Raw genomic sequence first — 23373 nt, forward strand, 5'->3', positions numbered from 1 at the left:
ACACACACACACACACACACACACACACACAACTTTATACATGATGGCATCACACATTCTAGTTTTAGCACTGTAGTTTTATGATTTGAAAATATTTTTGGCAACATGACATCCTGAATTTGCGTAAACATACACGCCCACTTTGACGCCCACTTTGACACGTGGCGTGTTATCTGTACACGTTTTGAGCTATTTACATGTATGTTTATGCTGTATGCAGTGGACGTAAACATACACGCCACTTGGCCTGTTATCGCGAGAAAAGCGACAGTTGAGTTTAGGAAAAGACGGGGTTGGCTGTAGTAAAACAAAAGAAACTGACAGTTTAGTTTAGGAGACGCGAGACACGAAGGACACGTGACACACGGGACACGATCCCCGGTCTCCTGGGTGAAGGTCCTGTGTTTTACCCATCCACCAGTAGTCTCTTAGTTACATCAAACGGAGGAATTTAAAACTAGTGACAAACAAAGCAGTGGTCCCTGGCTCAAATTCAATGTTTGCACTGACATGTATCCCTGGTTTCACACAGTGTCAGAACCTGTTTGCATGCCCCAGTTTTCAGGAAATGGCCAGCACTGCTCTTTTGGTACCTCGCCAGTGTTACGACATCATCTTGCACAGTGCTGCACCAGCACAGAATTGACCCAGAAATTAGCTTGTTTTGTCACATTTTTCTCCCTATTGCTCTATGAATGTTTGAATAGTGGTCCGGAAAGTTCAGTGAGGTCAAACTGAAATGTTTAGGGATCAGGCAGTGGTGTTTGCATAAAATAAAACATTTGTTTCTGTGCATATTCAAAGGAATGCTTTTTCTCTTCAGGGTTTCTGCCAAACTACCTCCTGCCTGACTACGAAGAGGTGGTCAACCGGCCACCGACTCCTCCCCCTCCTTACAGTGCCTTACACACAGGCCCAATATCAGTGGCTTCTAGCCCACTGGCTCCTGAGCAGCAGGAGAGACACTGTCCAACCATCCAGCCCACTCCGGTGCCCCCGGTCTCTGACAGTCTGTGTTGCAGACCCAGCATAGAAGATCCACAAACCCCTACCTTAGACTTGAGGCCAAACAAGCCGATGCAGACAGCACGAGATTCCGGCATGATACTGCTGTCAAATGGGCTCAATAGGGAGGGACTTACAAGCCAGGAGAAAAGAAGTGAAAGTGGGGACAACTCCTGCAAGGACCACCTGTTAAAGGACCCGTCAGAGGGTTCTGCTGAGGACAAAGACCGACTCCCCAATGGTAGAAGGAGGCGATTCACAGGTGACTCTGGGATTGAGGTGTGTGTGTGTGGCACACGTGGGAGCAGCGGTTTTAGTGGAGCTGGGGGGACAGGCCAGGAAGGAAAGGAGTTGAGAGAGCTTGAGAGCCTGCTGGGGCATGAGGGAGATGATGAAGAGGAGGAGGGGGAGGAGACAGGCGACTTCTGCGACAGCTGTGGCCATCGCGCCTCCTTCAGTGGGGAGGAGGAGCAGGCCCCAAGCGGGCTGGAGAGGCGGGTCGCACGTGGGCCATCAGGATCTCCTCAACCGGCTCATCAGATAGGCAGCGCTTCGCTCCACCCTCCAGTGTGCCTCATCCTCCACACCATCAACGAACAGGAGGGACCACACCACAGCACCAGCACTGAGCCGCAGGGCTGAAACACAGTCAGCACACCTTTGTTTCATAGAGGGAAGGAGAGAGCACTTGAGACATTAGCATGGAGGCATATGCTTTTGTGTCTGAGAAAATGTGTTACGACTAAATACTTTCTGAGTGAGTATTTTTATGAATGTGTGCATCTTAGAAACGGGTGGGAGCAGGCGGGGAAATGTCAACTTAATATGATGAAATTCCAAAGGTGCAGAAAGCCTTTTCCTCGCCACACTGGAACAGTGGCCTTAACCTGTGGATCATGAGTTATGTTTGGGCAGTTGAAGGCCTTTAACAGCCTGTGTCAATTGAGACCACACACACACACACATGCAGTCTTTCAGTTGTCCTTATCATGCAATGGAAGCTACTGACACACTGTCTGAAGCTGTGATGACAGGACGTTAGGTGCCCATGATAAATGCAGCTTTCCTCACCACCGGTGCTTGCAACAGTTCTGCAAAGCAGTTCTCTGCAGGCAGGAAACTACATAGTGACAAAAAAACACAGCAGGAAGATTTTGGATGAGTGCAATGTGGATTTACCACAGTGTGTGTTCTTATGCAAACTGATACTGTACAGGGACACTAGAACAAGACTGTTTGGGACGTCCCGTACATACTTCTAAAGTGCTTTTCAGCGTTTAGAAAACGCTCTGCCTTGTCTGTTTTTGTTGTTCTCTATCTGCCCTGCTAGTGATAGAGAAGTATAAGTGCATTTACAAATCTTCATGTGAGCAGTTCATATTTTGCACAAAGTGTATTTATCTTTATAAATGAGCTTTTAGCTAAACAAATCAAAACAGAAAATGCTTTCATTAATTCAGTCTTAAATCGCAGTAGATGATTGTAGATAGTGTCTTAGGGTTTTGTTACAAATGTAAGTAATGGACCTCTTTGGATTGTTACGGGATGCAACCGGTTCACTTTGTACACAATAATTTTTAAATTAATGAATGTTTGTAGTATGACTACCCAAAATGCAGAACTTTGATGAACAATGATACGTTTCTTAGAGATTACAACTGAGAAGGACATTGTCAGACCTCAAACTTTGGTGTGAGTCACTTAGTTTACCGCCTAAACTATACAGTCCACTATACAGTATAAAATGCTCCTCCTGTTGAGTGGAAAAATACGTCTTTGGGGACTTAAGTTTTAGTTAATTCAGTTTGGATTAAAAAAAAAAACATTTATGGACAAACAACACAATAAGTTAACAAGCAATATTTATAATGCTATATACCAAATAGTTCTATAAATGGAAGACTCTTAGTTTGAAATGCCTTTAAGAGCTTAAATGTTTTAAATTCAACCTTTTAATCCAAATCTTACAGGGGCTGTTATAGATTAGATCTTGATTAATGATGAATGGGCCATGGATAATGCTATGAGCATGCTGTGCAAAATTTACAAATTAAGTAAAATTTTAGTTTTCCCAATCTCTGAAATTAATTGGAACTTGGTGATGCTACATTTCATTGTCATGCACGTGTTCTTTTTTTTTCAATTTCCACACATTGCAATGTCACATTGCAAAGCACAAATGTTTCAGTCATTGGTCCCGCAGATTTCTATATGGTGTATACCCTAAAACAATCTAACTGAAGCTGTCTCAAAACTTCTGAGTTAAAAATGTAACATGGACTTTATGTATTAGCAGTAAGATGATTAAATCTTACACATCAATGTCTGAACACACTCTAAAATTCTTTATTTGTTAATGCTTTTGTGAGCTATAAAGTGATATTGTGTGATTGTGGTACATGTAACCAAGACAAGCTATTTTCATATCAGCTGAATCCTTTAAAAAAAATATTGGAACTGTATACAATTTTGGAACCACTTTATATTTGAAAATGTGTATAATGTTCTGTCACATGTTTGTGAACCAAATAGTTGCTTTTATATTTTGTATGAAATAATTAGCTTTATTGTTAGGGATGGATTTTTTTTTCTCATTATGGGTATTGTTTTATTCTGTTAGAAAAAGATTAAACTTTTTTTTTTTTTTTTAAATAACTTATCCTTAAGTTGTGTGAAGGGTACGTTTGACTAGTAGATAACTTGTTAAGAAGATCAGGGGCATCTTGCCAAAGACACGTTGTTTTTTTTTCTTCACAAGTGTGTGTAAGGTGGTTTTGCACATGTCCTTTGAATGTTCTGATCCTAACATAAGCAATTTATTAAAGCAACCAATATGGATGTATTTTCAATAAACATGCCCTTTTAAATTCATTCTTTTGTATGGATTAAAAATGTAACATACACCTTATCTTTGAACTTTATTGACTGTTACGTGATGTTACCAGAGTCCAGCTGTGATTTCATGAAGTGAAGGACAGGGTGTGCTATTAAACAAGAAGTCAACTGTACACTGTTTATTTTGTTCAGAGAGCCAACCACTGCTGAAAGCTTTCCTCTAAGGTTAACCGGTACACATTGTGGACTTTTTTATAACTCAGTGTAATGGCTGAAGAAAACAGGTAAGAACAACCTCAAAACATGCCTCGTAAGTTCATTTATCGTAAAGAATGTGCATGGAACTTAGCACTGGAGCGAGTGGCGTGTGTCAGATTTGTACCTTAACGTGAGACCACAACTGTTTTTAGCAACATAGGCTAGTTATCTACACCAATAACGTACTAGCTACATAACTTTATAACTGTAAACTTGTGGAATGAAGTCAAGTTGTAACTTTTTTGCCGTAACTACACGGCAATGTGAGGTAGGCTAGTAGCAAGCGTAACGTTACAGCTAACAAGGTAGGCTAACTAACTAACATTACATGCAATTAACTTCTCGTTTTTAAGTGCGTCTGCCAAAGGCTTCGTTGATAGCACCGTTCACATGGACGTCAAGGTAATATAACGTGCATCACTTACAGTACTCGTTAGTTGCTCGCTAGCCTAGCTCAAGTGCTTTACTAAGCTAAAACACAAGCAGTTTTTATTTAGGACAATGTTACTTTTCGAGGTGAATTCACCCACCAAAGTAGCCTACAGCTTTGAAGTAGCCTATGATAAGTCAACACTCAAATTAAAATTAACTGATAAGAACCTTTTGTATGACGAGGAGCAACTATAAAGCTAGCTAGCTTTTCCGCATACAAACAGGAGTACTATGGCAAGGTGCTGAAGAACACCGCAGACCTGAAGAGCAATGCCTGTGTGGCTCCAGCCAAGCCCACCCCTGCTTTCATCCGCCAGGCCCTGAAGAAAGTACATCCTGACGTCACCGCCAGGTCATTGGACTGTTGTTACATTTTAAGTTGTTGCTTTAATTGTTTACACTGTAACAATCGCTGATTCACAGATGGTTACAGTGGGTGTCCTTCTCCCTCAGGTACTATGGCTGTGGTCTGGTGGTGCCAGAGTGCTTGGAGGGCTGCAGGATACTGGACCTGGGAAGTGGAAGTGGGAGGGACTGCTACATGCTAAGTCAGCTTGTGGGCGAGAAGGGCCATATCACTGGGATTGACATGACTGAGGACCAGGTACTGAGCATCAGCATCACAGTATGGCTGTGGCACACAGTGAACTGTTAGTGATGTATACTAAAATGTAAAATAAAATGTGTGAAGGCAACTGTCTTGTAACCAATAGCTATTTTATTCTAGATTTAGAAAGACAACATTCTGCTCCCTAGTATGTGTGTACTTTAGAATTATGTATGTAATTCCAATTTAGATTCAAATGCAACAGTGTGTTTTCTTCTAGCTTGACATTGCCAGGACATATGTGGACTATCACATGAAAGAGTTTGGCTACAAGAAGCCCAATGTCAGTTTTGTCCAGGGCCACATTGAGGCCCTGACAGAAGCGGGTCTGGAAAAGAGCTCATTTGATATCATTATGTACGTCTTTTTTGTCTCTTTCTCTGTTTCTTTTTTGTATTTTAATGCTGTGTAATTCTTGAAAAATTGTGTTGAAGTGTTGATTTTCTGCCATAGTTCGAACTGTGTGGTGAATCTCTCTCCAGACAAGAAGCGAGTACTGGCGGAAGCCTACAGTGTGCTCAAGGTACAGTACACTGCTTTAGAGTTGAGCTTTGGCCTTATTTTCCAATTAAATCTCACAAAACACAACAAGAATGCTTTGACAAAAGGCACACAAAAAAATTAGGAATCATGCACTATTGAACCTATTAGTCTACGTCGTTTGCATTATTAACCACATACACCGTTTGACTGTTGATCTTTAGGACGGGGGTGAGCTGTACTTCAGTGACGTCTACAGCAGTAGAAGACTAACAGACGAAATTAAAAACCACAAAGTGCTGTGGGGTGCGTCAAATTAATATCCCTCTGCCATAAAAGCTCACAGACACGTGCCAGAATTTTATAATGAAATGTATCTTGGCAGGTGAGTGTCTTGGTGGAGCACTCTGGTGGAAGGATCTGCTGCAATTGGCTGAAGAAGTGGGCTTCAGCCCACCACGGCTGGTTACAGCCAGCATCATCACCGTCGACAACAAAGAGCTACAGGAAGTTCTGGGTTTGTTACTATTTTATTCTTTATATGTTACTTATTCATTTATTTTGTGTATTACATTGTTTGCTTGTTTCTAAAAACATAAAAACAGTCATTTTCAAATTAAATTTAATTATCGTTCCATCAACATTACAATGTATTTTAAAGAGGAACTATGTTGTTTTCTTTATATTAATTTACCTTAACTGAACAGTTTCGGAGTCATTGGAATGGTTATATGACTTTTTTCAAGTTGAGCGGAAAAACTACCCTTGCAACTTTGGGCCAGCAAGTTGCCGGACTCGTCAGGAAGTATTGCGTGATGACAGGTCTTGCGATGTAACAAATTGCTTCACAGCACTGCACACATGTGGCCATTCAGGAACCGGCTATCAAGGTAGCGATGGAGTTTTTCACACTATCGTCATGGCTGAGCCGGCAAAAAAGCAGCAGAAAGCCAAGAAAGCATTGTGGGAGGAACAGAGAAAGAGGAAACGGCAGACTGACCAAGCAAAGAGCCATACACATGTAAACACAGGAGCCGCCAAATATCTATTCCGAAGCTATAGGGGGAGCTCTATGGAGAAACCTGCGAGCAAAAAGCAAAGAAATGGCCAAAACTGCAGAAGACTAAACCTCTATTTGAACTCTCTTTTACTTATGTATTTATGCTTTTTTGAAGCCAAGATTGATCTAAAACTACATTTATTGTGAAGGCCTTCCACACCCATACAGGTGTTTCCACTTATTCTTGCCAATTAGACTTTTGCTCGCTCACAGGTGCAATAAAGCTTACAGCAGAGTTATGGAGATGTCAAATAAGCAGAGTTTGCACACGCCCACACAGAGGTCTAATTAGTGTTAATGAGTGCAAACGTGTGTGGATGGACCATGGGTGTGTAGGGCCTTTAAAGTTCATGGCAGACTGGTCATTTGGTTGGACTTTATGAGTTACTAGACATCCACTCTTCAGTCCTGGGGATCCAGTAAAATTCTTGAAAGCAATGTGAGTTGCCCAGTGTTGGAGACTATTTTCTTTCTGCTAAACCCCACCTGCAGACCGCATCACCGCCCAGAAGGAAGCCTCCTCATGGACTCATGGGTAGAAGGAGAATAGTTCCTACATTAAAACTGGTCTGTGTATTATTTTGAGTAACTGTCCTTGATTTCTGGAAAGAGATATTGTTGTTGAGTTTTTAAAATGTCTTTTTTGGCATTTTGGGCACCACACGGCAAGTGCCATCTAGTGCCATTATATTCGAGAGAAGGCAGACATCTTTACAACTGATCTCACCAACACTGGGCAACTCAAAAAATATCTAGATTGATAATATCACTACAAGCAAGAGGAAATTTGCATTTTGGGGTGAACTGTCCCTTTCAAGGATCAGTTGTTAATTGTTCAATAAATATATCACACAAGACATAGATTTTTGTTGAGGTTGACTGGGGCATTTATTGACTCTCTCTTACCCCTTCTGACAATACAGGCAACTTCAAGTTTGTCTCTGCCACGTACCGCCTGTTCAAGGTCCCTAAAGGCAACGGAAAGCCCTGTCAGGTCATATATAACGGGGGCATTACAGGAGTAGAGGACAACTTCCAGTTTGACTGTCAGAACACATTCAAGGTCTGTACATGCAGTACAAGAAGATCTCGATGTCTTCTGCTCATGCAAGAATGTGCAAATGATGTCAGGTGTGGGTTTATTTCACAGGTGGATGAAGTGGTGGAGGTTGATGGAGAGGTGGCCACCATCTTGACCCATTCCAGATTTGCGGGGGACTTCACTTTCCAGCCACTGGGAGGTCCTCGTGAGTCCTGTGGAGTCAAACCTAAGGTCAGTGTCCCAACTAAATTCCTGGATGCGGAAATGTCTTTGTGTGATTTGTCTTTGAGCACTAGAAGTCAGTGTGTTTGTCGGATTCGTTCCAAGTGTGTGACACACCCAGAGAGCCCCGCGGTCTACAAAGTGCACATAGTCACACGCGCATGTGCGCACCAGAAATGCATGCTGCAAGTTCTTACACACACACACACACACACTCAAACATACATACGCACACATCCACACGCACAAGGTCAAGCAGCTGTCTTGGAGTCATAACCAGACTGTGGAGTCATGCTGGGGAACCTTGAACAGGAAGGAATGTTCTCTTCTCAGCTAATGGAATACCATTTTATCAGTGCTCATGGTGATTCTGTGCACACACACACACACACACACACATCTACAAACACTTCATATACTATAAACTACCCTAATCTTTTAATCACCCGTAACATTTTATTCTGCTATTAAGGGATTTTTGTTTAGTTTTTTTTTGTAGCAAAGAAGTCAATTGGAAAAAGTGATTTATCTAAATTTGTCACTGGGTTTAACCTTTGGACTCTGAAATGAAGTCACGTCTGCAATACCTTTCTCAGAAACACATCTAGTTGGTAATTATAGTAATAAAAAGCCTTTGGTCTTTTTATTGAAAGTACAGCTACTATGACATGCTAATTTAATGAACAACCAGTTTCTCATAAAAGAGACAGTGGTACCAGGTGTAAAGATGCACCTGAGTGCTCCGTGTGCAACAACTTGTTATTCTGCTGTTATATATACTATTCAGCGTTTTACATGGTTTTTAATGCTAAAATATCAGAAAAAGTGAGAATCCACATTCCTTACAATTATCATGGGTGAAACACAGTTATTAGGTATGTAATACTCAGGTAGAACTTTGTGTAGGTTAAGTTATGTATCTCCCTCTGATTTCTGCCTTGTTGAACTGTTGATACAGCCAGGCATTGTGGATCCTTTCAAGCTGGTCCATCAGCTGGGGAAACAAGGTCCAGGTTCAGCCACAGGGGGATGCTGCAGCACACAGTCTGTTCCCTGCTGCAAATGATGGTGGGAAGAGCACTGAGAAATACAGGCCCAGCATCATACTGTGTATGCATAATAACAGTAGTTTAAATCTACTGACTTAATTATGTATTAGGCAATGTCATTATGTTGTGTCTTATTAACATTTGAAATGAGATTTGAGCAATTGAAATTAATCACACGTAAACATGTCTTATTTATGTTCTGTGCACACTGCCCTGTCAATCTTCAACTTGAAAAACAGAAAAGACTGAAAAGATTAACTTAATTTATTTGACTAATGTCTAGCATAAATAACATCACGTTGGCACATTCAAAACCTGTACATAATCTTGAACAGTTTTGGTGACTTCTTCTTATAATGCTTTTTTCCCCCAGTTGTCCACAATGTTAGACATCTGAATATCTTATCCATAACATTCACAGGACTTTTTCCCCTATTTCCCTAATTAATTACTTCTAATGTAATGCCTCTAATTTTATTGATTTGTTAGGCAGTAGGTAGGACAGGTTTTACATTAGTTATAGCTTTGCAGGCATTCTAATACCAGCATTGTTGTGTTCATTATTGTGTGTAATTTCTGTTATAGGACAATAAATATTGTCAGTCAATTAAGTACTGGTCACTGATTAATACACACTTACTATGACACTATATAATGTAGGCAATGGTTCCCAACATCCTGGATGCCATGACACCTAATGGAGTCCGAATATATATATATATATATATGTGTGTGTGTGTGTGTGTATAATGTAATACTGTAATAAGTACCTTAAACCTTACCATGTAGGAATAGTTGAATGAACACCTCTGACAGTCTCAATATAAATTAAACAATATAAAATAGTAATTATTTATCATAATGTATTGCATTATATTGTATAGGTAATCATGTTACTGTGTCCGTCTTTATTGATATGTCTTTTTTTAACAAATACATTTTAATCATTTACATTTGTTATCTCCTCTAGTAGGATACATGTTAAACAAGTCACGAGTAGAGTCCTGCCTGTCTCTTAACATGAGGTGCACTTGTTTTGGAATTTGATTCGCCAAAGAGGCTGTGGACGCCCCGCCCTATAGCCAAAGGCCCCTCTTTATTGGTCGCCTCTGTCGCCTGTCTCGGGGACATCAGGGGAGGCACGAGTTGGCCCATAAGCCTGCGTTCGCGAGTCATCAGTGTCGGACACGTAGTGGGAACGAGCAGGTCCCGATGCACAAGTCACGGCAACCCTCGGCGGAGATGAAGGCGGACTCCGACTGGCTCTGATTTTTAAAAGCCCTTTTCATTCAGGAGGTTGGTTGCCAGTGGTTATCAATATGGCAGAGACGTCATCCCAAGCACCCACCGCTGCAAAAATGGCGTCACTTAACCGGGTCCGAGCTTTTGCGATGATTTTCTTAACTGTCACTGGCTGTTGTGTCACCCCGACAAGTGGCAAGGAAGGGTCCGAGGAGACCGTCATCATAGGGCTCCGACTGGAGGACACGGACGACATTTCCTTCATGGATAGGGGCTACCTGCGGGTGAGTGAGCGGTCTCGGGTAAAATTAAGGGTGTACGGGCAGAACATCAACAACGAGACCTGGTCCAAAATTTCTTTCACGGAACATGAGCGCAGCCGGCCGGTAGGGAGCCTTGACAGCTCCTCGGGGGATAACCAGAGCCAAGAGGACTGGTCCGGCTTGCATCCCTGCGGTATTAGGACTTCGGATATAATTATATTGCCCAACATCATTCTGAATCGGAAGACGTCCGGAGTAGTGGAAATTGAGGTCAAACCTCTGCGAAAGACAGAGAGGAGTAAAGCGTATTACCTTTGCATCGCCACCGCAACACCGGCCGTAGCCGGGATGCATGACCTGTGGACGGAGAACACCTGGATCTACCACGATGGGGATGACACCAAAGTGATAGTGGTGGAGGAAAAAAAGTTCCTGCTGCCTTTTTGGCTCCAGGTCATCTTCATCTCCATGTTGCTTTGCCTCTCGGGTATGTTCAGCGGGTTGAACCTGGGGCTCATGGCTCTGGACCCCATGGAGCTCCAGATAGTCCAGAACTGTGGCACGGAAAAGGAAAAGAATTACGCCAAAAAAATAGAGCCGGTCAGGAGCCAAGGGAATTACTTGCTTTGCTCGCTTCTGCTTGGGAACGTGTTGGTGAACACCACGCTGACCATCCTGCTGGATGATATCGCCGGTTCGGGGTTGATTGCGGTGGTCATGTCCACCATTGGAATAGTCATTTTTGGAGAAATTGTGCCCCAGGCCATCTGCTCCAGACACGGCCTCGCTGTCGGGGCCAACACCATATTCCTCACTAAGTTCTTCATGCTGCTCACCTTCCCTGCTTCTTACCCGGTGAGCAAGCTGCTTGACTACCTTCTGGGACAAGAGATAGGAACCGTGTACAACCGGGAGAAGCTTCTGGAGATGCTGCGCGTCACGGACCCTTACAACGACCTGGTTAAGGAGGAGCTGAACATCATCCAGGGCGCGCTGGAGCTCAGGACTAAGACCGTGGAGGACGTGATGACGCCGCTGAGAGATTGCTTCATGATTCCCGGGGATGGCACCCTCGACTTTAACACCATGTCTGACCTCATGAAGAGCGGCTACACGCGCATCCCAGTCTTCGAGGGCGAGAGGTCAAACATAGTGGATCTGCTCTTTGTCAAGGACCTGGCGTTTGTAGACCCGGATGATTGCACCCCTCTCAAAACCATCACAAAGTTTTACAGCCACCCGTTACATTTTGTGTTCAACGACACCAAGTTGGATGCAATGCTGGAGGAGTTTAAAAAAGGTGAGACAACTAGATAGAGTGCACATATTCTCTCATTGATGAACTTTGTTAGGCCTATTAATTATTTTTATGCCAAATGAAAAGCCCACTAGATAATGGCGTCAGAGAGCCGCCACATTTTCAGTTTATTGTCTCTTGACCAGCAAGTGACCCTGGACGATGGGTGGATAGGTGAATTACACCTTAACCCTTAGATCTGCACTGAATGCCTGGGCTTCCCTGTCCATCAAAAGGTCACGATGGGCGAGTGAATCCGAAATGTTTAAAACCTAATCTAAACCTAAGAACATGTCCCCCCTTAAATATTTCCCAAAACATTCCAGATAGTGAAGGGAAAAAGAGTTGTTATGGCATTTTTGTATACAGCCTGCCACAAAGCACTGAAGCAGCCACATCAGAAGTGAGGTGCACTTGCCTCACTGGTCACTTCCTGTAAAGGGAAGGAGGAGGTGTTGTTATCGTTCTCCATCGCTTCCATTCCGTGTTAATGTTCACACAGTTTCTTTCTTTCTCCCTCTCCTCTTGCTTTCCTCCTCTCACATTGCCTCCTCATTCAATCTTTTTTTTTCTCTCTCATTCTCTCTCTCCCTCTTTCCCCCCTCTCTCTTTCTCTGATTTGTGAATACATTAGGACATGTGGGAATGGTGCAACGGCGGTGCTAAGGTTATCAGGTGGGGGCATCTTGTTTGAGAAACTGCTTAAATCCCGCTCTACCTCTCTCGTGCTCCCATCTGAATGATGGTGGCGATAACTCCTTTTGTCCGGCCTTGGAATGCAGTCGTGTGGATAATGAATAACAGCTTTAACACTCTCGAGCCACCCATGTGTTGTGTGTATGCGCATGGTGTTTGAAAAAGATGTTTACCTCACCGACGGTTTACCTAATAGTTTTGCCTAGCCATCCTCCCTCTCTGTTGTTGCCTAGTCGTCCCTGGCTGTGTGTGTAGACTTGGTACTAGTCTGTCCAGATACGAAGCGGTTGAGGTACCAAGAGTTGGAAATTATCACCAGCCACGAGCCAAATGTTGGTAAAATAGGCAAGGGGCTGCTGGATTCACTCGCCAGCCAAAAACACAATGGTAAACAATAAGTGGTTGGGAGATTTTGGAATCCACCAGCCACAATGGTAGGTGGAAAGAAAGTTGTGTGTGTGTGTGTGTGTGTGTGTGTGTGTGTGTGTGTGTGTGTGTGTGTGTATGTGTGTGAGTAACCCAGTGATACATGGGCACACCTGTTCGGCAACTGATTTATCAATACTTAAAATGTGAAGAAAAAAGCATGATTGATGCATTGCGGGCTTGTGGAATATTCACTTTACTTTAAGAGGATTAATTGGGAGGAAAATGGAGCAAACCATTGAGCTCCATTACCAGAAATTAGGTGTAGTTCTTCTTGCCAAATTAGCATTAATGATTACGTAATAATCTAGTTGTGGGGGGGGGTGGTGTTTTCATCACAGTTGACTATTTACAAACATGCACTAGGAGCAAGAAAACATCAATTCAACAAAGTCCATAACAAAAAGAAGAAGAAAAAAAGGGTTTACAACCTTTGATCCATTCTTATAAGACCAGCTGAGAGCACGACCCATCTTATCTCTTGTATACGGTCCATTGTCTCCGGCGTCGATCATGGGTCCCTGCTTTACTCCTTAGATAATGAGTCAGTTTCTCCATGGAATATGTTTCCTCAACAATGTCCAGCCACTGACCTGGACTTTGAGGGTCACATTTCAACCAGCTCCTTGTGATAGCCTTTTTACAGGCAAGTATCAGGATTTTCAGTCCAAGGTATACAATCTGTGGGTCCCTGGGAATCTTGTAGCGTAAAATCTTCTCAATAATCTGAATAACCCTGTCCCAGAATGTTTTATATTTTAATACATGACCCAAATGATTGGCATTCATCTGCGCACACTGTCTCCAGCATGGCTGCTGTTTACCCAGTGTTTTACCAGTGTAATATAAAAAGTGGATTAAATTCTTCTATCTGACTTCCCTCCATCTTTTAGAGCTAGTGGAAATGTGTTGCGTTCTACACACAGAATGCCAATTACTCTTTATCCGTTTAATGTTCAATTCTAGTTCCCATTTCAATTTTGACATAAAGTGAATTTCTTCCGTTACGATTTTTGAGAGCTTCTGTACACTTTAGAAACAATCTTTGAGGGGTTTTGTTTGTACACTTCAAACACTTCAATCACTTCATGACCTTCTGTGGAAATTCCTTTGTTAATTTCTGTATCAAAGATACAGAAATATATATATATATTCAAGTTTTTAAAGTGTTTCCCTCTATTAGTGTACATACAGCTGTTATTCATTTTTCTCTCCACCTAACAAATATATTATTTATCTCTCCAGGTCTAGACGGGGGGGGGGTTCTGAGAAGGCCAAATCAGAAGTTTACAGTCTTCTTCAAATTTGCTTTTCCTGACAATCTCATTCCATAATTTCAGTGAAACTTTTAAAATGGAATTTTCTCCCTTTTGGTCTGTATATTCTTTTCCACCTATCCTGGCCTGAGGTTGAGATTGACCCAGGTTTAGTTCAGTGAGTTTTCATCTAGCTTGATAATTCGGGGAGCACCAATAGACAGTTTACCTCATTTGGGCACTATAATAGTATAATAGTTGAGATTTGGCAGTGCAAGGCCTCCGTTTTCCTTGGCAATTTAGAGTGTCTGAAATTTTACCCTTGGCCTTGCCCCAGCACAGATAAACCGGGATATCTGTTTATCCCAAGCTGTAAACTGAGAATCTGGGATTCTGACTGGAAGTGATACAAAGAGGTATAGCAACCTTGGTAGTACATTCATTTTCACCACGTCAATTACTCTAGTCTTGAACTAAAGGCCAATGCTAGTAATGATCATTTTGTTATATCTTTCTGTATCCTATTATTTATTATGCTGTAGTTTTTTCATATAGTTTGTTCAGTTTGCTTGATTGCCTTACTTGGTATGTAGTTAAGAGAGAGAACCTCTGTTTTTGTTATATTCACTTTATAACCTAACATCTGAGCGTTGTACTCTATAATTTCCATAAGTTTAGGAAGTGTTGAGTTTGGATTTTGAAGATACGTAGTAATATCATCTGCAAAAAGTCATATTAAATGTTCATCATTTGCTATATTAAGTCCTTTCAACTCTTAGTTTTGCCTGATAGCTTGGGCTCTATGAATATTACAAAAAGGGAGGGGCTAGGGCAGCAGCACTGGCAAATGCCTCTAAACATCTTAAAACTGCCTGTCAGATGGCCATTGATCTTTAGTCTAGCGGTTAGGTCTTTGTATAAAGATTGTATGAAACTAACAGATTGGTTATTAAAGCCCAGCCTCTCTAGTACTCTATACAGAAAAGACCAGCTAACTCTGTCAAACGTCTTTTCCGCTTCGAGACTGACCAGAGCCGCACTTAGATGTTGTTTATTAGCCTGATCTGTAATGTGTAGGGTTGGTCTGATGGTATCCTGTGTTTGTCGACCTTTTATAAACCCTGTCTGATCTTCATTTTTTAAATCAGGTGAAACTAGTTCCATTCTTTTTGAGATTATAGAAGTAAACAATTTATAATCTACGTTCAATATAGAAATTGGACGATAAGAGTCACAACAGTCATTGTTTTTACCATCTTTCGTGATGACTGATACCACGGCCTCTTTACACGATGGTGGTGCCACAGCTTTGTTGAGTGTCCAATTAAGGATTCTAGTAATACAGGGGCAAGGTCTTCTTTAAAGATTTTGAACCATTCATCCGGAAATCCATCACTCCCTTGGCATTTATCTGTTTTCAATTTGTTAATCGCTACATCCAATTCTTTTGTTGTGATGGGGGCGGTTCATTTTTTGTTTATTTTTTTTTCCTATCGAGGGAAGGTCTAACTATATTATCTATATTATCTTCCTCAACAATCCTAGGCTGTGAGTAATGTTTTGTAGTAATCTCTGAAGATTTAATGAATTCCTTCTGGTTCGTAAACATTTTTATTAGTCAGAGGGTCTCTGATCTAATGTATTGAGTGTTTGTTTTGCTGTGTCTTGAGGCGTCTTGCGATTACTTTTGCTGCATTCCGGCCAGATAATAATTGTTTTGTGAATCTCAATTTCTTTTCCAATTAGTCATTCAAGATGATCTCTATTTGGTTTCTTACTTCTTTTATCTGGTCTCTCAATCCCCATCTTTTTGTTGTCGTTTCTCTAGTTTTCTCAATGTTTTCTCTAATTCATCGTACTTTGTCCTCTTCATCTTATTTAAGTATGCCGTTCTTGAGATCAGTCTCCCTCTCATTTTTGCTTTAACCGTGTCCCAAACTATGGTAGGGTCTACTTGGTTATTCTTGTTTTCTCTTATACAATCACTGATTTTTTTCTTAATCCCCTTTACAACAGTCTCATTATTTAAAATACTGGTATTTAGTCTCCACAATGTACTCTTTGCTCTGTTATGGATATCTATAGTTAAGTAAATTGCATTGTGACGTAATGTGATCTGATATCTGCTGTTCCTTTTGAGCTCTCCTTCACCCTGTGTCTATCTCTAATATTCAATAAGAAATGTTCTATTCTGGAGAGCACCTGATGTGTAGCTGAATAGTGAGTAAAGTATTTCCTACCACATGGAGGTTTCTCTAAACATCGTACACACCCATCTCTTTCAGTAACATATTAGGTGTTTTGACCTAGGGGATTTATGTTTTTTTGTACTTGTCGTATCAACAGAGTAGTTTAAAATTGTTTTCCAATCTTAGACTAAAATTCCATTCAGAAAAGAATGTATCAAATAGAAATTTAAAGAATTCTCGGGGCTAACATACACGTTTATGTTAGCAAATGTTACCAGAACGTTTTCTATCCTTCTTTTGATAATTACATATCTGCCGTCTTTGTCTCCCTTTTCCTTAATAATTTCAAAGTTAAGAGAGTTGGAAATCCGAGTAGCCACTACTTTTTTTCAACTGTTTTTACAAAAACTGAAAAAGGAGTTAAGGTACCCGATCGTTTTTAACTTATCATGTTCTTGTTTCGTCGTGTGTGTCTCTTGTAGAAATATAACTTGTGTCTTATCCTTTTTTCATTTTTGATAGCACTTCTCTTGACTGGGTTACTCAGGCCATTCACATTTAAGGAAGCAATTCTCAAGTTATGTGACCCTATCATACACATTCCAAATAATAAATAAGCTAGTAGACCCCAGAAACAAAATCTGAACAAGACCAATGCTCTTGCTGCTCCTCAACGAGGGTTGGAGGGTAGATGGTAAAGCCTTTCATAGGGAGAGGGCCTAGTGTTAATCTTTCCCTTTTTCCTAGCTTCTCTCAGTACCAACTCCTTGGCTGTAAACTCTTGGAAGTTGCAGAGCGCTTAAGTCGCCTCCGCGGCCCATCCCTCCATCTGTTCCACTCGGTCAGACTCTGCATTTCAGTCACAAGGTTGTCAATTTTGGTGTTGAGTTCTTGTCCCAGGTGATTCATTTGCTGTCTCCGGTAGTCATTGTCCCCCTTGAGTTCAGTTTTTAGCTACTTTATCACAATAACTATGTCTTTAGAATCTATGCTCGTTCTGGGGCTCCTCTGGGCTTCAGCAGTTTCACTGCGATTGCTAGCTTGATCTGCTTCAATGTTGCTAGCTTTTTTGACCGAGGTGCCTTTATCATGAGTTTTTGGCCTTTTGCCCTTTCTTTTTTGGCCTTTAGTGTTTCTTTTCCTACTCATCTATGCGATAGATCTGGGAGCGCTGTTTCATTGTGCGTCTAACTACTCCGTCAGCAAACCGGAAATCTGACGTGTTCTTTGTGTGATCAAATTGGGTATGAAAAAAAGGCACGTAAGGATAGAAGACATGCCGACAGACACACAGAACGCATATTGAATTACGTACATTTTAGCACAGAAAGATTTGATAGGTGATTGGTAGCGGAGATCTGTGATTGTGGATGCTAAATCTGCTGCGCTGATGCAGGATCAGTGACTATTCACAGGTGGATATATTTTTGTCATTTGTTTTGATCACAATCTGATTCTAGTATAATTTTCAGAAAAAACTGAAGTATATTATGATGAAATTTCAATATTAAAGATTCACTTCAATACTCTTACAGTAGGTGCCTCAACACACGGTTTTGTTCTAAAATCTAAATGAATAATGCAAAGCTTTTACTAAATTAACTATGAAACAAATTGGAGCAAGGAAGGTGGTGTGAAATAATATTTGAAAATAGTCTTATAGCCTGTATAGTAGACTTGAGCTTCAGTCACAAAATCAGTTTTCAGACACTCATCAGTTTGCATCCAGGTTGTTTTGGTTTGGAATGTGCGTGTGCCCCCCCTGCCCTCACCACGTGCCCTGGTGCATCAGGTCCCATCCCTTCTTGCTAGCTACAGCACGTATCTCACATTAATATTTACTTTTGTTGGTTCTGGGCACAGAACTTACTTCTAATGTAGACATGTGTTACACGTCTACTTTGCAGTTAATGTTTTCAGTCTTTCAGCTTTGTGCACACTTGTGTTTGAAATCCTTTACAGTGAGCTTGGACATACATGTGGGGTTCTGTAACTATGTGTATAATAAAATCAAGGTGTTTACCTGTACCAGATACACAGCATATTGTTATATAATGATATAAAAAACTTTTAGTCATGATTTTCATCATACATGTTGCTGCATTGCAATTCTGACACTTGTTGAATAATAGCCTGAATTGTTACTCTGCATAGTTATAGTTCATATGAAACCCATACAGAGTGTAACACTATCTTCAAGTTCAAATCAACTGACACCTGAACAGTGTTCGGAGTAATGTGTTTCAAAATTATGCAATTACAGTAATGTATTCCTTTTTGCTGTAACGCAATAATATACCGCATTACTAATTACATTTCGGTAATATTATACCCGTTACAAACTCAGTAGCGCGAGTTACAACGCATTTTAACCCAACGTTTAGTGGTGTTTGTGTTTTAAGAATTCACCAACACCATGTAACATTTGGCACAGTAAAAAAAAAGTGTGATTTCATGTGGCTGGAATTCGGTGGTTGAGATGGCTGCATAGAAGGATGCATTTTCAACATGGATATTATTTTCATTTGTTATTACACTGTGTTGAAGCGAGCTGTCCCGTCACTGTTCCCGTCACTGTACCTTCATGTCATAGCCTACTTCTGCGGTTATTTTGGTGAAAGTAACTCAAAAGTAACGCAAAAGTAATATAGCACATTATTATTCAGAGACAGTGATTTTGTGATATAACTAATTACTTTCAATTGACTAGTAATCCATAATGTATTACATTTTGGAAGCAACTTGCCCAACACTGCACCTGAAATACTTCAAATGTTGGCAACAGCTTCCATTGTGGGATCAGATGTATCTGTTTACTAAAAAAAGAGAAAACGCCGCATGTTCACATTATGTTGCCAACATAGTTCATCATAAAGGTCCAGGTGTGTAGCGGCTGAGGCAGAGTGTTTCTGCAGCTGGCCCTGCGCCAGAGGGAATTCGCCTCCAGCCTCTCATGGAAGTCATAAGCAACTGTTGTAGGGAGGGCTGCGGGGTCAAAGTTTCCCTTCAATCTGGCTCTGTTTGCAGCGCACACTCAGTTCAAAGTGCTTTGTATCGTAAGTCATTGTTAATTAATTTGATGCCGCTTGCCGAGCTGCATAGTCGTCTGTTACAACCCCCCCCCCCCCCCCCCCCCCCCGAAAAAACACAAGACGCTCATATTAGAGACCTTGTAGCAGCATTGAATAGAAACTTTCTGGCGAGGTGTTTTATCTTTTGCAGAAACAATACATAATTCACTGTAATACCAATGTTTTTCTACTCATTAAGGTGTTCATACAATCTATACAGAAAACACACTGAATTTATATTCCCCCCCCCCCCCCCCCCCCAAAAAAAAGAAAGGAGAATATGAATTGGTCAACAGTAATGATGGTAAAGCGAGAGCTTTAAATATTGAAATATTTAATCTTAATATTTTCTATGTCGTGAAAAGAAAGTTCTGATCCCAACTGTGCTCACAGGCTTAGGTCCTAGGTTAGGGGTTACATTCAGAATCATGCACAAGCTTTTTAATTCAGCCAGACACCCCTGTGGAAACTTCTGACCCTTTCATTAATTGCTCTCCGTCTGCGAATGCAACAATTACTGTCATCCAGGAGCTGCTTGTCAAGCTGCAGGTTTACCGGTTAATGAGTGGGTCAGTGTGTGCCCTTTGGGACCAAACCAAGCAGTTGAGTCAGAAGCAGGAATTCAGCTGCCCTTCTGACTTCAAGTTATATTCCTGAAAGTGAAAGTCACTCACTCACTCACTCACTCACTCACTCACTCACTCACTCACTCACTCACAGTGTAACCAGCCATGTGAGATTAGGAAGGATCTACCGTATGGGTGATTGGAGAGATCAAATCAGATAATGTTTGCTTTCTGCCCCTGAGGAAGGCAGGCCACTTGCCTAACTTGACTATGGGAGTCTTCATGGGGGACTGTCTTGTACTTGTGCCAACAGAGGCAAGGAAAACCTTTCCCCCAACCGTCTCCCTGGTTTGCTTAATGTGGACACACAGACACAAACTCTAAGTTCTTCTCATCTCTAACTTGTAAACTTGGTGTCTAAATTGACGTAGTTACACTGCTTATTCCATTTAAAGCTACCAATTTAAGTTAAGTTTTTATATACGTTAACAATACTCCCGCCTCATGGTAAATGACCAAAATGTTAGCCTGCTGTCTGTTTTGTTATCCTTTCAGCTTGTGTCTCATAGCACAGGTTTATACATGCTCCACTGAGTAAAGTCCCCAGTGTAAAAGAGCCTACATGAGGCCTTGCATGTCTTAAACTAGTTCTCCGATCGCTGTAATATAGGCCAATCTATGCTTAGTTCAGATTCAACAGCCTTCACGGTCTCTTTGCTCAATACTATGTCTTAAAGTGAAACTCTTTACTCTGTTGGGCTGGTTGAAATACCGACAGGAGTTTTGTGGTTTGCTTCAAATGCTGTTGTTCTTTCTGGGTGTAGCGTATCATAGCAAATGTCTAGAAAGTGTGTGTGTGTGTGTGTGTGTGTGTGTGTGTGTGTGTGTGTGTGTGTGTGTGTGTGTGTGTGTGTGTGTGTGTGTGTGTGTGTGTGTGTGTGTGTGTGTGTGTGTGTGTGTGTGTGTGTGTGTGTGTGTGTGTGTGTGTGTGTGCCTGGTAACCCTTGGTGCTAATGCTGCAAAAAGTGTTGGGATTAAATGGCATCATGTTGGTAAGAACACTTAATGTTTCCTGATGAGGGACACCCCTTTGAACTCAGCAAGACTTCTCCTGCCAGCCGCTCACTTTATCAGAACTAATTACCTCGAATGAAAAGTTGTCTGCATTTCACTATAATTTGTGTTGCAGGAGATTTTTTTTTTCTTGTATGGAATGTAATTTAGTAGTATAAGTTTGTGTTACAACCAGCGTAATTAACACTTTAACACGTGCTGTCAATTTAAAAAGCGTATCTTTTTTTCATCTAAATACTGTACTTTTTAAAATCACTTCTGCTTCCTGCTCATTTGTCCATTCACCTGTGCTGTCTTTCTCCTCACTACACAGTTTATGAAAACGTTGTTGTTGTTGTTGAACTTTTTCTTCTCTATAATAAGCACCTGTGTATCGTTTAAGTGTTTGAGTGTTTATGTAACCCCTTTGACAACACTTTTTGAGAGAATGCAAAAACAGGTTTCTAGAACAGAGAAACCGGTTGCATGGTAACTTCCACTATTGCACTCTTGACTTTTAATTTAAAGGACCACAAGCTGTTTTGCATGTTTTTAAGGCATAGTTTTGCGAGACTTGAAACCTTCTGGAAGCAGAATAGGTGGTTCATCATAGTTACAGCTGCAAGTTACAGAGCTGCAACGATTAATCGTCAACTTTTAAATTAATTGGCAACTATTTTGATAATCAATTAGTCTGGTTGAGTCATTTTTTAACACAAAAGCAAAAATTCCTTGATTCCAACTTGTTAAATGTGATTATGTCCTAGTTCCTTCTCTCCTCTCTGACTGTAAACTGAGTATCTTTGAGTTGTGGACAACACAAGACATTTGAGTATCATTTTGGGCAATTGGGAAACACTGATCCACATTTGTCACCCTTTTTGGACATTTTATAGACCAAAATGTAATCAATTAATTGAGAAAATAATCAACAGATTAATCAACTATGAAAATAATCAATAGTTGCAGCCCTATCAATTTCATTGTCTTGTTGTCACAGTTAGGCTAATGTCATAATGTACTTTGCCACTCAGCAGTAGCAGAACCATCTGAAGACAACATGGACATGTTATCACTCCATAGAGTTCTTATGGCAAACAATGTTCTAGTTACACATCAAGCAGCCATGTGGGCACGTTATAATTCAGTTGGAGTAATTTGTGTAAATCAATATTCAATCTCTTTTTTTCACCCAGAGTTGATACAAGTTGATGATCAGTGAGTTTATACGAGCGTCTTCTCCGTGTTACTCTTAGTTATTTGATTGGACATTTATATATTAACATAATATAGTAAGTGCAGTTTTGGGGGTTTCTGGGACTTATTTGCGTCACTCACAGTTGAAAGACAACTAACCAAACTGACATTATCTATTTACAACATGTTTGGCAATTGTTTTCCTTCTTGGTTTATTTTCTGTTTTGCAACTTGAAAGGGAAGTTTGGGGTCCCCTGCTGGAGCTGCTGCCCCCGCGACCGGACACCGGATAAGCAGATGAAGATGGATGGATGGATGGATGGAACTTGAAATATGAATGAATTTCACGTTTGACTTTTGGTGATTTAGATGTTGTCTGGATTGAACTCTTGAGTTTGTTGTGTTAGAAAACTGGCTTTTGAATTGGCCTACATTCTTCAGATTCTGGTACATGCGATAGGCTTTTAAGACCCGATTAGTACAATAGTTGAGGAGTGTGAATCTAGGCGCAGTGCATTCACAAAGCCTGTCTGATCTGGCATTATGACTTTTATTTTACTCTTTTTTTTTTTGGGGGGCACCCCATACTATGTATATCTAGCACAAAAACACCATGGATTTGCTGTTTGGTCATGCGCATGCTCAAGAGAAAATGTTTGCTGTTTGTGTAGTCAAGTCTTCAGATAGGCTATGCCATTATGTGGTACTACCATAGGCTGTATAAAATAGGGTGTTGCTACCCTACAACTATTGCGTTTGTTGTTCACCATACAAACAACTGTGTCAGTGTCAGCTTCCTACGTTTGACATTATTTGGAAAATGGTTCAGCCGCCCAAGTTGCCCCACTCGGGAAAACCTTTATGAAGCCAACAAAAGGTACAAGATAAAATACACGCTACGGCCTAAAAAGAAATCACAACAAGGTCCCTGTTTCCTTGAAGATGAAATTTTATGAAACCTCCCTTTGAAGAGCAAATTGTGTGAGTTTCTTTCATGGAAGATGTTTGATCTAAACTTCTGTGATCTGGCCTCCCTGACTCTGTACGGCAATAGTGGTCTATCAAAAGACTGCTTATAGTAGAGGTACAATGGCTTGTTACTATGAATGTCTACTGAGATGGAGCCA

The 23373-nt window shown here is 41.0% G+C and overlaps 3 protein-coding genes across 9 annotated transcripts in view; all 3 read left to right on the top strand.

The window, feature by feature from the left end:
- wbp1lb (WW domain binding protein 1-like b) overlaps positions 1–3869 on the top strand; it is a 17013-nt gene extending 13144 nt beyond the window's left edge. For both annotated transcript variants that reach the window (XM_032528058.1, XM_032528068.1), the window contains exon 4: positions 824–3869. In XM_032528058.1, the coding sequence (XP_032383949.1) occupies positions 824–1647 (824 nt within the window). In that variant the 3' untranslated portion in view covers positions 1648–3869. The remainder of the gene's footprint in view (positions 1–823) is intronic.
- Positions 3870–3962: 93 nt separating this feature from the next.
- On the top strand, positions 3963–9601 carry as3mt (arsenite methyltransferase). Of its 2 annotated transcripts, none has more exons than XM_032528045.1 (11): positions 3963–4124; positions 4452–4500; positions 4755–4882; positions 4984–5134; positions 5358–5494; positions 5591–5660; positions 5842–5923; positions 6003–6134; positions 7601–7740; positions 7828–7950; positions 8900–9601. In XM_032528045.1, exons 1-11 carry the CDS (start codon positions 4108–4110, stop codon positions 9005–9007), a joined length of 1137 nt encoding a protein of 378 aa, XP_032383936.1. In that variant the 5' UTR covers positions 3963–4107; the 3' UTR covers positions 9008–9601. The 2 variants fall into 2 exon arrangements, with proteins under 2 accessions (XP_032383936.1, XP_032383929.1); XM_032528038.1 differs by lacking the exon at positions 3963–4124 and adding an exon at positions 4164–4228.
- A 474-nt stretch (positions 9602–10075) lies between these two features.
- cnnm2b (cyclin and CBS domain divalent metal cation transport mediator 2b) overlaps positions 10076–23373 on the top strand; it is a 50674-nt gene continuing 37376 nt past the window's right edge. For 3 of the 5 annotated variants that reach the window (XR_004326832.1, XM_032499607.1, XM_032499616.1), the window contains exon 1: positions 10076–11795. Coding sequence is in view for 4 of the 5 variants with exons in the window: in XM_032499607.1 (XP_032355498.1) it covers positions 10310–11795 (1486 nt within the window). In the remaining variant the exon portion in view is untranslated. The remainder of the gene's footprint in view (positions 11796–23373) is intronic. The other 2 variants (XM_032499598.1, XM_032499588.1) reach the window with 2 other exon arrangements.

The sequence above is a fragment of the Etheostoma spectabile genome, chromosome 2 (genome assembly GCF_008692095.1).
Source record: "Etheostoma spectabile isolate EspeVRDwgs_2016 chromosome 2, UIUC_Espe_1.0, whole genome shotgun sequence".
Classification (NCBI taxonomy): domain Eukaryota; kingdom Metazoa; phylum Chordata; class Actinopteri; order Perciformes; family Percidae; genus Etheostoma; species Etheostoma spectabile.

Excerpts from the sequence above, each read along its gene's own strand:
- as3mt (XM_032528038.1), top strand. The coding sequence starts at position 4,173 with ATGTGCATGGAACTTAGCACTGGAGCGAGTGGCGTGTGTCAGATTTGT. Across the intron at positions 5,135-5,357 it reads TTGACATGACTGAGGACCAG|CTTGACATTGCCAGGACATA; the intron begins GTACTGAGCATC and ends GTTTTCTTCTAG. Across the intron at positions 5,495-5,590 it reads AGCTCATTTGATATCATTAT|TTCGAACTGTGTGGTGAATC; the intron begins GTACGTCTTTTT and ends TTTCTGCCATAG.